Here is a 12436-nt window from a genome sequence, read left to right as displayed (position 1 = left end):
CTTTGGTGTTTCTAAAAACTATTGACTTTGTTTAGTCCATAATATTATATTTTTAAAGCAAATTTAAGCTACAAATACTGAAAGTAATCATTTTAAATTTAGAGATGAGGCTTTGGAATCAAATATAGCTGGATATAAGTTCATCAGATCCTGACTCCCACATCCCACCTCCTCTGCAACTCCCACAACTCCAAAAGCATTTTCAAGTGATGTGGATTTTACCAGAGTCTTCCAGCAAAGATGAAAGAGCCATGCATATACAGAGAAAAATGTGATCAGACTTTCCTATTAGATGTCTTTCTTCTCTCTCTTTTATCCCCTGACAACTCTACCATAAAGCACTTCTCACCACCATTCCTAAAAAGGCTTTATAGATCTTTTGAAGCAACACAGCTCTTTCCTTCAGCTTACATATCTCACTTAACAGATGGTAGTAGGTGTTCAGCACAACATAAACCAGGTGATGGTTGTTCTTCAAGTTCTCCCCTTTGGGGCCTTTGTTATTAATCTATGACTTTTATTTACAACAAAAATATTTTGCTTCTCTACTTAATCTGCAAGTTTTCTGAGTGGCAAAAAAATGTCTTGCATCTTATTTTCTTAAGTTAATTAATAGAACATCAGAGGGGAGCTTAGAAGTTACCTGGTTAAAACTGATAATTTGCTAAGATAACATTTGCACACATTTAACCAGTGATGATGATAACGTTTCATCATGCTTTATCCTTACAAACCAGAAGTTCTCAATTTAGGGTCCAGAGCTAGGGAGTTCTAAAGCTGAAAAATTTGCAATCCTTTACATGTTTATTCAAAAGGATTTCAATAAGCATTTATTCAGTGCCTGTTCTGTGTTAAACACTGAGCTGGGTGGTGAGGGTAGCAGACACTGTGAGCTGACCTTGTGTCTTGCTTTTGGGTATACTGTTCTTTATGTTGAAAATCTCTAAAATGAAGGAGGTCATAGATTTTAAAGCAACTATTTGGTAATGAATCATGTCAGCTGTCACGTCTCTACCCTCTTCTACCTGCCATATGTGGGACACCAGTCTGTAACAGAAGAGGATAAAGACGACACAGAAATAGAACCAGGTTAGAGACATTATAAATTAGTAGGGTCCCTGACATCTATTTTAACTACTTCCAAGTCACATGAACCAATAAACCCTTAAGCTAGCTTGAGTTGTTTTTGGCACTTGTTACCAGGAGAGATTGGATTAATACAAATTTATACCAACCACTTCCAATTTGGTTAACTCTCTTTTAATCTGAGCCAAAATTCAAGCAAAGTAAAGGATAAGCAACACCCGATGGCCAGTTTCCTATATCCTATTCTTGCCACGAGTGAAATGAATTAGCCATTCTTTGAAACATTAAAACAGTAAGACAGCTTTCAAGAATATTAAATGATTATTTACAACTCATATTTTTATTTTGTTTTTTATAATATTAAATATCTTAGTAAACTCAGTTCTCCCAGACACATGGTAATTCCACAATAAATACAGTTACAAGTTCACAACAAACCAAAAGAAATCAGATAGAAAAGCTCTTAGAAGCAAAGGATACATCTGATATTTTAGACTCTTCAAAGAGGGGGATTTTCTCTTCTGGTTCCTTTAAGTCATCTGTCTTCACAGGATGACTAAAATGTAGAGTAAGGTCACAAAGCAGCAACTGGGAGAGCTCTGTGTAAAACAAAATAATAGAAGATACCATCTTGGAGCACATATGTCATAGACAATCATTCTTCTTTTTTTTTTTTGGAAGATTTTATTTTTGGGGGTTCCCTGGGTGGCTCTTCATTGAGTGTCTTCCTGATTTCAGCTCAGGTCAAGATCTCAGGATCCTGAGATGGAGCCCTGTGTTAGGCTCTGTGTTCAGCTCAGAGTCTGCTTGAGATTCTCACTTCCTCTTCCCCTCGCCACACTCACATTCTAACTTTGGGGGAAGAGCTTTATTTTTATGTAATCTCTACATCCAATGTGGGCTCGAACCCACAACCCTGAATTCAAGAGCTGTACGTTCCACCAAATAAGCCAGCCAGGTATCCCTATTATTACTTTCTGTAGCTCTTTCTTAGTATTCTCTGAAGTGATTGAGACCACAATTAAGTGTGCCCATTTTAACTGAAAATGCCCATTTGTACTATAAAATAAGAATGACATAAAAATTAACTAGAAGTCTCTACTTGTGCACTTACTAAACTGCAACTTGATTTATAGAAATGTGATTTATGCTTTTTGTCAACTTATTATTTTTGTGTCATATGTTATGTATAGAGAATCAAATAGCATGTTACAAAATTTAGCAGTTCCTATCCCCAAGAGGCAACCACTTTTAATTTTTTTTCCCCGCTTATATTGTTTTTGTTGCTTTTGTTGTTTTGTATGTGTCTGTGTTTGGTGTCTTTTGGTTTTGTTTGGGGGGCAGGTTGGTATTTACCCCCATATCTCTAAATGACACAAATATTTATTTTTTTAACCACAGGAATTATCTATCTGCTTCTGACTATAGAAGACTATGATAGAGCTCTTTTCACTTACCCCCCAGAGCCCCAGTGTACTTAAGAATACAATTTTTGTTAGCTCAATATTTAAAGGTTAACATTTTCTGATTATATAAATATTCTCCATAGCTAAGCCTTTCCTTTCCTACATGTTGCCACCCAATCAGTTAATAATCTTCTTATTTTCACTATTTAATGAAATTTGTCTATTTATCTATTGATAATGAAATTTCACTATTTATCATAAATATATCCCAAATCTTCCCTAGTTGGGCAGACCTCCTTTTGGTATATAGTCAGATGCCTTAGCTCTCTGCCTTGTTGAAAGTTTCTCCTCTCCTAGAGCCTTCTGATCTACTCTATGCCGGACCGGTGGTTCTCTAGGACTGCAGGACAGCGCGCATCTGAGAACTCCTTTCCCCATTATCCTATGGACTCCTTCCCCCCCCTCCTCCCTTGGGTGGAGTATCCTTTTTGTAAAACCTCATTCCTTTCTCTTTTGGTCTGCTACCTTGTTTGGTGGAATATGACCTCAGGAATCAGTAACTTTCCGAAGGAGGAAAAGTTTTGTATCTGAAAATTTCTCTCTCTATACCAATGCTGAATAGATTGACTGACTGTACAAATATAGGTTAGAAATCACGTTTCTTCAGGGTTCTGAGGACTTGCTGCACTTTCTTCTGGCTTCTAGTGTAGCTGTGAGAATTTTCATGATTCTAGTTCTTTTTTTTTTTTTAAGATTTTATTTATTTATTTGACAGAGAGAGAAATCACAAGTAGGCAGAGAGAGGAGGGAAGCAGGCTCCCTGCTGAGCAAAGAGCCAGATGTGGGGCTAGATCCCAGGACCCTGAGATCATGACCTGAGCCAAAGGTAGAAGTTTAACCCACTGAGCCACCCAGGTGCCCGCATGACTCTAGTTGTTAATTGTTATTTCTCTTTAGAAACTTTAAGGACTTTCTGTTCTTCCAGAACAAAATTTCACAGTATTGTACCTTGGGGGTCTACTTTCAACCACTGTGTTGGGCTCTTACATTATAGAAACTCTTCTCCTTCAGCTCTTTAAAATTTTCTCAGATTAGTTCTTTAATGAACTCCCTCCCCATGTATTGTCTGTGTTCTTTCTTTATAACACTCCTAGTTACTGAATGTTGAACTTCCTTCACTGACCTTGTAATTTTTTCTCCCTAAAACTTTTCACCTCTATTTTTTATTTTTTTGCCCTCTGTGGGATTGTCTTCTTTTTATCTTTAAACCCTTCTACAGAGGTTATTTCTACTTTCCCACTTAATTTCCAAGAATCCCTTTTTTTTAAAAAGATTTTATTTATTTATTTGAGAGAAAGAGAGTATGTGAGAGAGCATGAGATGGAGGAGGGTCAGAGGGAGAAGCAGACTCCCTGAGCTGGGAGCCCCGATATGGGACTCGATTCTGGAACTTCAGGGTCATGACCTGAGCCAAAGGCAGTGGCTTAATGGACTAAATCAGCCAGGCATCCCTCTAAACTTTTTTTTATAGGCTCATGTTCCTATTCCATGAACATAGCATTTTCTCTTGGGTCTCTTCATCTATTGATAGTTTCTTGGGAGTTTTAATCTCACTTCATGATTTCTGTTTCTTTTTCATTGAGGGAATCCATGTATTGACTTTGTCTCGGCTTTTCAAAGTAGATGCTTTCATCAAATATCTACTGCACCAGAGCTATACCTGCTCATATTTAAGACCACAGCACTAAAGACAACTGGAAACTCTGTGCCTATGGTAGCCTGTATTGGGGGGCAAGCTGGCTGGGTATTCTATTGGGGGCAACCTCTGCTCTCAGTGTCTTTAGAATTTTTCCCTTAGGCTAGTCAGATTCCTGAAAGAAAAATCTACTTGAGGGTGTAAATATGGTTAGCAATGTTTTGTGGCCAAGTGGGAAAAGAAAACTGGGAGTCTTGTAATCCAGTATGTAAACTCTGTCTTAATATCTTTGTTTTCAGTACAGTACTCTTTGCCTCAACTTAAGCCTAATGGCTCCAGGCCAGAGAGCCTCTCAGGGAATAAAATTCAACTCTTCTGTCATAGAAAAGGAAGGATTGCTTCATTCAGAGAGGGGAAGAGAACTTGGGGGTCTACAACTTCTTGTTCTTGTTCTTCTTTTAGAAAGAGAGAGGTTGGGGTGGCAGAGAGGGAGAAGGGGAGAGGGAGAGAGAGTCTCAAGCAGGCTGCATGCCTGCATGGAGCCCGATGCAGGGCTCCATCTCACAATCGAAATCATGACCTGAGCTGAAATCAAGAATCAGATGTTTAACTGAGTGAGTGACCCCGGTGCCCCTTTTTAATATTTATATTTATTTATTCAACAACTTCTTAAACATTTACCTAGCCTTCCTGTTCTTAGCCCCACCTTTACCCCCACTTCCAGAGGATTATGGTGCCACCATATATTGCCTCTACCCAGCCAGCTCATGGTTCAGATTTTTGTATGTTAGGGTTCAGACTTTTCTGTTTGCTTTCATTTGCTTTCCATTTCACTATGAACTGTTTTTGAGAGCTCTTTATCTTGTGCATTTTTGTCTCTTTAAAATCACTTTAAATTTAAACCTCAGGTTTACCAGTGACTAGTTCTATGACCTGTCTATGTCTGTTTCACTATCTTAAATGCCAATGGTAGTATTTTCTACCTCACAAGTTGTGAGGACAACTGGGTGCATTTGTACAGTGCTCTTGGGAGAACATCTGGATTATGGTAAATGCTATGTGTCAGCTATTGACATTATTATTGAGAGAAGGAAGTGTGGCTAAAAGGAGTGTTGTTCGTTTAAGCTTCTAAGTTTACCAGAAGTCTGCCCTCTGCTTCTAGCTCTGTGAGCCCCTATAGCTTAACTGCCTGACTTCCCCCAGAGCTTCTGAAGAACACATTCATCACATTCACTGGTTCTATTTTACTTCATGAAAGAATAATCCCCAAATTAGAACAGTTACATATTAAGTTTCAGATAAACCTAAAGCTTTTCTGTTTTAAATGAAGACAAGCAATGAGACTCCAATAATTTATTTAGTAAACACTTACAAGAAGTTATTATATCAAGGTACTAAGTTAAGTGCTAGGAAGACCCTTTAGGAGCTCACAGTTGAGCAGGGATAGAAAAAGAAAGTCAACGTGTAATTACAATACAGTGTGATAGATGATAGGAAAAGGTAGAAGAGATAACATGCTTGTTCAAAAGATTTTTGCCAGTTTAAGTAATTGACTAATAAGTAGCAATTAACCTGGCCGGGTGGAGGTGGGGGTGCAGTAGTGGGCATTTCAGAAGATGCATGAGTTAAGGTACAGATGCGGATAAAGAGCAAATACGTACATTTGCAAGTGGTTCAGTATGGCTGAAGCACAAAATGTGCAGGGAGAAAAGAATGCTAAGATACTGGAGAGACAGCCTGGGGCCTGATCTCAAGAGGTCTTACAGACCATTCTAGGAGGCGTGTTGGACTTTCTTCTGGGACAATAGTGAACTAATGAGAGTTTTTAGGAGATTCACATTTTAGAAAGAAAATCCTTGCTGTATCATTGAGTTTGGTTTTGAGAGATGATGAATTAAGCAGGGATAATCAGATTTCTTTACAACAGATTCCTCGGAGCCTTTCTCAATATGTATTGTGAATTTTTGAGAGAAATACACAGCATACAACACTTCCCAAATTTATTTGACCGTAATAAGGTGGACTCTGTTCTTACTGCACACCACTTACTAACACCTCTGGAGACAGCAGGGTTAGCATATCAAAGTCTGGGAAATATGGCACTCACTATTTGGGGCCTAACTAACAAGCACTCCCCTCTTCTTCTTGGGGCAAAACTTGATTCTATCAGAGATGATCCGTTCCCCAGCTCCCCAGTAAGTCCTGACTGGCCCAGACTGGTCTTGGCAGTCCCATTCCCCTTGACAGCAGCTGGTGTAGGCATATGCATTTGATGCAATGTGGTCATGAAAGGGAAGGGAAAATGTGCTGAAGGGACCTGGGGAAAGGCTTTTATAGAGACATAGGCAGATACAGTGTCTGTAGATGGCCACACCTGCAGGTAATGACTATGAGGGATAAACAGTGAACAGAACAGAGCAGAAAAATGTAAAGAACCTGTATGGTCAGAAGCCTTTAAAACTCTGAATTAATTCTGGGTCTGCCCTACTTTTGATCTCTTATTTCCTTATTGTATAAGCCACATTAAGTCGATATTTTGTTACTTTTATAGCTGAATTCCTTATAACTGACAGAGAAGCTATCCTCAAATATCCAAGAGCTGTCATAAGAAGAATAACTACTTACTCAGTGTAGTTTCAGTTTAGAAATAGGACCAGTGTGAAAGAAGACGGGAATAGATTTCAGCTAGTCCATAAGGAGGAACCATCTAAAAAGGAAGAGGCTGCCTGGTGAGATAGTGAGTTCTCCAACAGAGGAAATATTTGGTCAGGGATAAACTGTCCCTAGAAATACTCAGTCATGGAATTTTACATGTTTGGGATAAAATAATAGAATGTCTGTGAGGTGAATGTCTAAACATCATGAACTCTAAGGTCTAATTCTACTCTATGAATCTCTTTAAAATGACGAACCCTTAACTCATAGAATCAAACAAACTTTTAATTTGGAAGGAACCTTAGGGGCTTGGTAAAGATGAACAGATAGAGACACTGAATTTTTCAGAATGTGATATCATCTGCATTTATTGAAGGGATGGAAGGCAAGTATATTTAAAGAGCTTAGTTAACCAACATCATAAGCTTGTTAGTGTCAGGGATAGGGATTAAGTCTGTTAACTCCCAGAAAAATTCTCAAACATAATTCATCTTTAGAGATCTAGTTCATACTACAGTGTCAACAATTCTTAAGAAATAGAGAAATTCTAATTAGTTGGCAAATTCAGTTATATCCCAGTAGAAGCACAACTTGGCTCTGTTGTTTGTTTTATAACTATGGCATGCAAACATTTTAATTCAGTGATTCCATACTTACCTTTCATCTTCTTCAACTCCAAAGAAATTGTGTTAATGTTTTTAATTATGGCTTCCACATTTAGCTTATGGTCAGTAACATTATTCTTAAACATCTGATTTTAAAAGAGAAACAAAACATATAAATCAGAAGCATTTATGTGCACTTTGAAAATACTTAAGTCTTCCCTAGTTCTAAAAGGAAAATCCATTATTTCAGAACTGAAATAATTGTGAAATAGTAGTCAATATAATGGTTAGAATTCTGTCATAGTAAGACATCAACTTTTTCATTTTCCAAGTGAAGACAGCTCCAACTAGAATTCTTCTTTAATGAAACCAGATAACAAGATGGGGCCCTTACAATAGAAATGCAGAAGTCACCCCCCTTTTTTTTTTTCAGAAAGCCTCAGCACTTATAGACCACTTTATAACTGAGTAGTCATACAAAACTTTCTCTAATTTTGTTTATGTAAGACAGTATATTCTTCTAATTTATTCTTGAATAACAAGGTCCACAGAAAAACTCTAAGTACATAGTAAAACTCAAAGTGAGATTCAATTATAATTCATAAACTAAGAAGATGGCAAAAGGGCCACTTTTATTTTAGCTTTAGGAATTAGGGCAATACACTTTCTTAAAAATTCTGGTTAACTAAAATGTATAAATCAACAGGTTACCATGTTATATGTACACTACATTTTTTTTTTTTAACCAATTTTGTCAGGTACAAATACATAAACAGGTGGTTCACTAGAAACTAATCTTGGCCATTTAAATCTCTCCAAATGATTTGACAAAATAAACCACAATTAGCACACACAGCTCTGGCAGTGTGAAAGTTAGCTATGGGTCAGGCTGCTTGTCCAAAATAATGAAAATAAACTAACCGTTAAGTCAATTTCTTGCCTCTGCTTTCTCCTGAGTCGAAGAATTTATCCTACTTCACTCACTTTAGAGTCACTAAAAAGGTATAAAAATTTCATTTCCCAGTGAATAAAATATATTTTTTGCATCCACCTACAATATCCTAGAAGCCAAAAAGGGAATGGTAGTTATCTTCCTTGGTTGGATATAGCAAATCAAAAGATTTGTGTTTGGGGCGGGTGTTGGGGTTTTGGGTGGGGGGAGAAAAGCTGCTAAAAAGAGGGTGTTGAAAGTGTAATTAAAGAACTTTAAAAATGAGGAATGGTTGTTTACAAAAAATGAAATAAACAACAACAACAACAACAAAACCAAGAGGGAAGTAGAAACTACATGGATAGAGAAATACCCAAGAAAGTTGACCCTCCCACCGCAGGTCTAGTTATCCGGCGCCCTTCAGCATGCCCTTGGATGGGGGATGGCGGTGGGGGCGGGGGGCAATGCGGGTAGAGGGGTGTCGGAAGGCAGAGCGGAGGCTGGGCCCCACTGGACTGGAGAGAGGTCAGAGGTGCGTCAAGCCTTCCGTGGAGATCTGGGTTAGGCCATCGCTCAGAGAAAAGGGAGAGGCCAGTCAAAGGGCATTCCCCAGAGGTGAGAAGTGGTGAGAAGGCTCTGGGGAGGGAAGGAATAGTGGAACCAGAGGCCAAGACACCGCATACTGAAGGCAGTGTTGCAACTGCGGCACAGACCTCCAGTCGGGAGGCCGGGAGGCACAGCTCAGGTCCTCATCCTGAGGAGCGAGGATCATCCCCGCAGCTTCTGTTCTAAAGGCCACCCCTTCCTTCTCAGCCCAGTCCATACGTGAGGAGCCCCGGGGTGCCGCTGGCCGGCCCAACCACCCCTTGGTGACTGAAGACAGCCTCAAAGTTTCCACTGCCCTCGGCTCCCAGACCGGATGAGGACCATACAAAACGCATTCTGCATGACCCTGGCCTTGGGACCACCACCAGCCCCTTGTGGAACCCACGGATGCCGGTGAGGAGCCCCCCGGCCGTTGGGGACCCGCCCATTTGGAAGCTGACGATGGAGCCTGAGGCAACCTGGAAATTTCCACAGCTTTGCCTTGCCCCCAAACCGGATCAGGATTATTTAAAAGCCAGTACCTTTGGCTGGTCCACAAACCAACCCTGTGAAGACCCACGCGGCCCAAAGGTCACTACTGCTCTGAGGCAAGTGGGGCGGAGCCGACTGTGAAAAGCAGGACTGTGCATCCTGATTGGCCAGCTTCTCTGCCTCCTGCATCCTGGGAGTTGTAGTCCGAGGCGAAGCCCCCGCGGAGAAGGCTCTGGGCGCCAAACTGGCAGGGATTCCTGCAGCCTGAGGACCTGCAGCCTGAGAGCGAGCCTGAAGAAGGCGCTGACATTTTTGCTTTCTGTGTGGGAGGCACTGCGCTAGGCGCTTCCCAGCCCTTATCTGCATTTAATTTTCACAGTACAGGAGTGTGATTAAGGCCAGACTCTGTCTAGACTGAAACTGCTCCGGTGTGAATCGTACTCCAGCATTTGTTTAGCTAGAGAGGTGCTGGTAAACAGTTTAATCATTTAGAGTTCGAGCGTCCTCATCTATCATGTGAAGATAATAATAACTGCCTGCTGGTGTTCTTTTGAAGTTTAAGTGAGATAATGCATCAAAGGGAGTTGGCAGAGGATGGGCCCCATAAATGTTAGCTATTACCATTCCTATAAATTTTTATAGATGCGTGAAGAGTACAGACGATACTGGAGTGTATACTGGAGAGATATACACTGGTCTCTTGCCAGTGGGGAAGCTGGGATCCAAGCCATCTTCACTAGATTCCGAAAGGAATCTCTGGTAAGGCAGCCTCTGGGGCTGACTCAGACAGTTCCTTCTGACTTGCTAAGTAAGTCTTTGCCTTCTCTAAATCTTCCCTGTAATATTCAGCAGCCTCTGTCATTTCCTGACAACCCAGAGCACATAATCTCTTGTTTAAGTGCGGTCACTGGCAGTGTGACTCTGTGGAGTCTGTTGTCCCATACAGAGGTAGATGACGAAGGGTGCAGGAGAAGCAACTTCAGTCCTAAGGAGAACTACTGATGTAATCTGGGAACACAGGAGCGGCCTTTCTCCCTTCCTTGGTTTCCTCATGTGTTTCCTTATGAGAGGGATGGGCTAGACCAGTGTTTCCTAAGTTCCACTCACTGTAAGGCTACTGTTAGGACTATTTGCCCTGAACTGTGTACCACCTGTTTTATTCCCTTAGTACTTTAAATTTACTTCCCTTTAAAATTTAAATTTACTTTTAAAGTTTTTTTGTATCACCAATGTAAACAGAAGCTGATAGGAAAAATAAAGACAATGGGAATAAGACATTTGTAATCATCTAAACATTTCTTGCCTCCTGATGGCGGTGTTCCTGTAGCTGAGTCTCCTTTGTTAAAATGGGTTATTAAGTGTTAGCGAAGTGTTAAGGATAGTGTAGCTCAAACTCAGACTTTCTTTTTGAGGTAATCAGAAGAATTGAAAGAGTTGGAAGGGGAATAACACTTATAATTACGCGTTAATGCCTCTGTACCATATGAAACCACCTCTCATATCCTTGGTGGGATAAGTCCCACACTTTCTTCAAACTAGATTTAGGTGCTGTCCAATATACCATCCCATTCTAAAACTCCTTCCTTCTCGACATGCTATAGGTACCTTTCAAAACTCACCTCAATCCTGGAAAGAGTCTTCTTGAATGAACCTTACCAAAATCTACAGTTTCATCCCAGTTTCTCTGCCAAGGCTTCCTTTACTCATTAGACAGTGTACACTTCCTGCTATCAGAGTCTTGCATTTTCTGATTTCTGATATATGCGCTGAGCATTTCTCATCTAATTCTTTGAGTAAAGGAGACACAGAAGGTCAGGCAACAAATATTCTTTTGGCACTCACCTATTAAGAATTATGTTAGAAGCTTTCATCTTCTGACAACTCTTTGAGGTGGCTATTATCACCCTAGTTGTGTAAAAAACAAAGCTCGAGTCCAGAGTTTAGCACTTGCTCAGGGGCACAAGAAATAGATTCACATCCTGTATGTGCAACTCCTGAGCCTTCTGTTCTATTCTCTGCACTAAGCTGTCTCCCAGCCAGGACACCATCTCCTGAAACAGTAAACAAGGACATCATGGCTCCATGGTGTGTGTGTTTCACAGATCACTGATCTTGAACACGTGTACTAACGCACATCCAAGCATACAAGTGACCAACATGGGATGAGGAACATTTATTTTCGAAATTAAGGACATTATCAAAGCAAAAATAACTGTCATCACTGTTTTTATAAAAGCAGAGATAATTTGACATCCAAAAAGAAAGGAAGAAAGAAAAAAGAAGGAAGGTTATAGTAATTTCAGGTAAGACCAGCTTCATAAAAAATTTACTGGATGTCTTTTTTCTTCATCCCCTTGTATTGATTCAGACTAGTGAAAACTAGTCTCAGACCTGCACCCAGATATATGTTCAGAAACTCCACATAGATTATAGCAGGAGACGATAAGGTGTTTAAGAGAAGCAGGGTGAAAAACATAGGTAAGTGGAGATAGCATTAGGACTGAGAATCCTGAAAATCCAGTGATGATGGGGGCTGGGCCTTGGTAGGATGAGGAGTCTGTGGGGCCACATCATCCCAAACCCACTGACCCCATTCACAAGATTCAGGAAGTGTTTGTGGGTCCTGCTTCAGCTCAGATACCTGTGGGTTAGGATTCTGCTTACGGGACTTCTGATAGAATACAAAGACCTTCCACCCATCCCAAATGCTGATTACTTCTTCTGAGTGGATTCAAATGCTGTGATTTGGAAAATATCATCATGAAGACTTTACAAAAAGAAGAATAAGAAGAATAAATTTTGTGTTTCTTTACAATAAGTGGTATAAGAAGAAAAAAGAGATGTGGACTCAAAAAAGATAGATTGTAATAATGTATTTTCCTTCACAAAAATGTCTTAACGTAATGATGACTACTTATTATAGTGTTTTTCCTCCCTAAGTAACTATAGATTCTTATTTCTTTTCCTGAGAAAATAAAAC

The 12436-nt window shown here is 40.0% G+C and overlaps 1 protein-coding gene across 3 annotated transcripts; it reads right to left on the bottom strand.

Annotated features, from left to right (window-relative positions):
* Positions 1-1318: 1318 nt before the first annotated feature.
* Positions 1319-9592, bottom strand: C5H5orf58 (chromosome 5 C5orf58 homolog). Of its 3 annotated transcripts, none has more exons than XM_059174274.1 (4): positions 9507-9592; positions 8370-8442; positions 7501-7594; positions 1319-1685 (listed from the first exon to the last, which is right to left on the bottom strand). In XM_059174274.1, exons 3-4 carry the CDS (start codon positions 7592-7594, stop codon positions 1534-1536), a joined length of 246 nt encoding a protein of 81 aa, XP_059030257.1. In that variant the 5' UTR covers positions 8370-8442; positions 9507-9592; the 3' UTR covers positions 1319-1533. The 3 variants fall into 3 exon arrangements, with proteins under 3 accessions (XP_059030257.1, XP_059030259.1, XP_059030260.1); XM_059174276.1 differs by having other exon boundaries at positions 8370-8509; positions 9507-9583; XM_059174277.1 differs by lacking the exon at positions 8370-8442 and having other exon boundaries at positions 9507-9577.
* Between the last annotated feature and the right edge of the window lie 2844 nt (positions 9593-12436).

This window comes from Mustela lutreola, chromosome 5 (assembly GCF_030435805.1).
Source record: "Mustela lutreola isolate mMusLut2 chromosome 5, mMusLut2.pri, whole genome shotgun sequence".
NCBI lineage: Eukaryota > Metazoa > Chordata > Mammalia > Carnivora > Mustelidae > Mustela > Mustela lutreola.
This window is presented reverse-complemented; position numbering and strand designations above follow the sequence as displayed.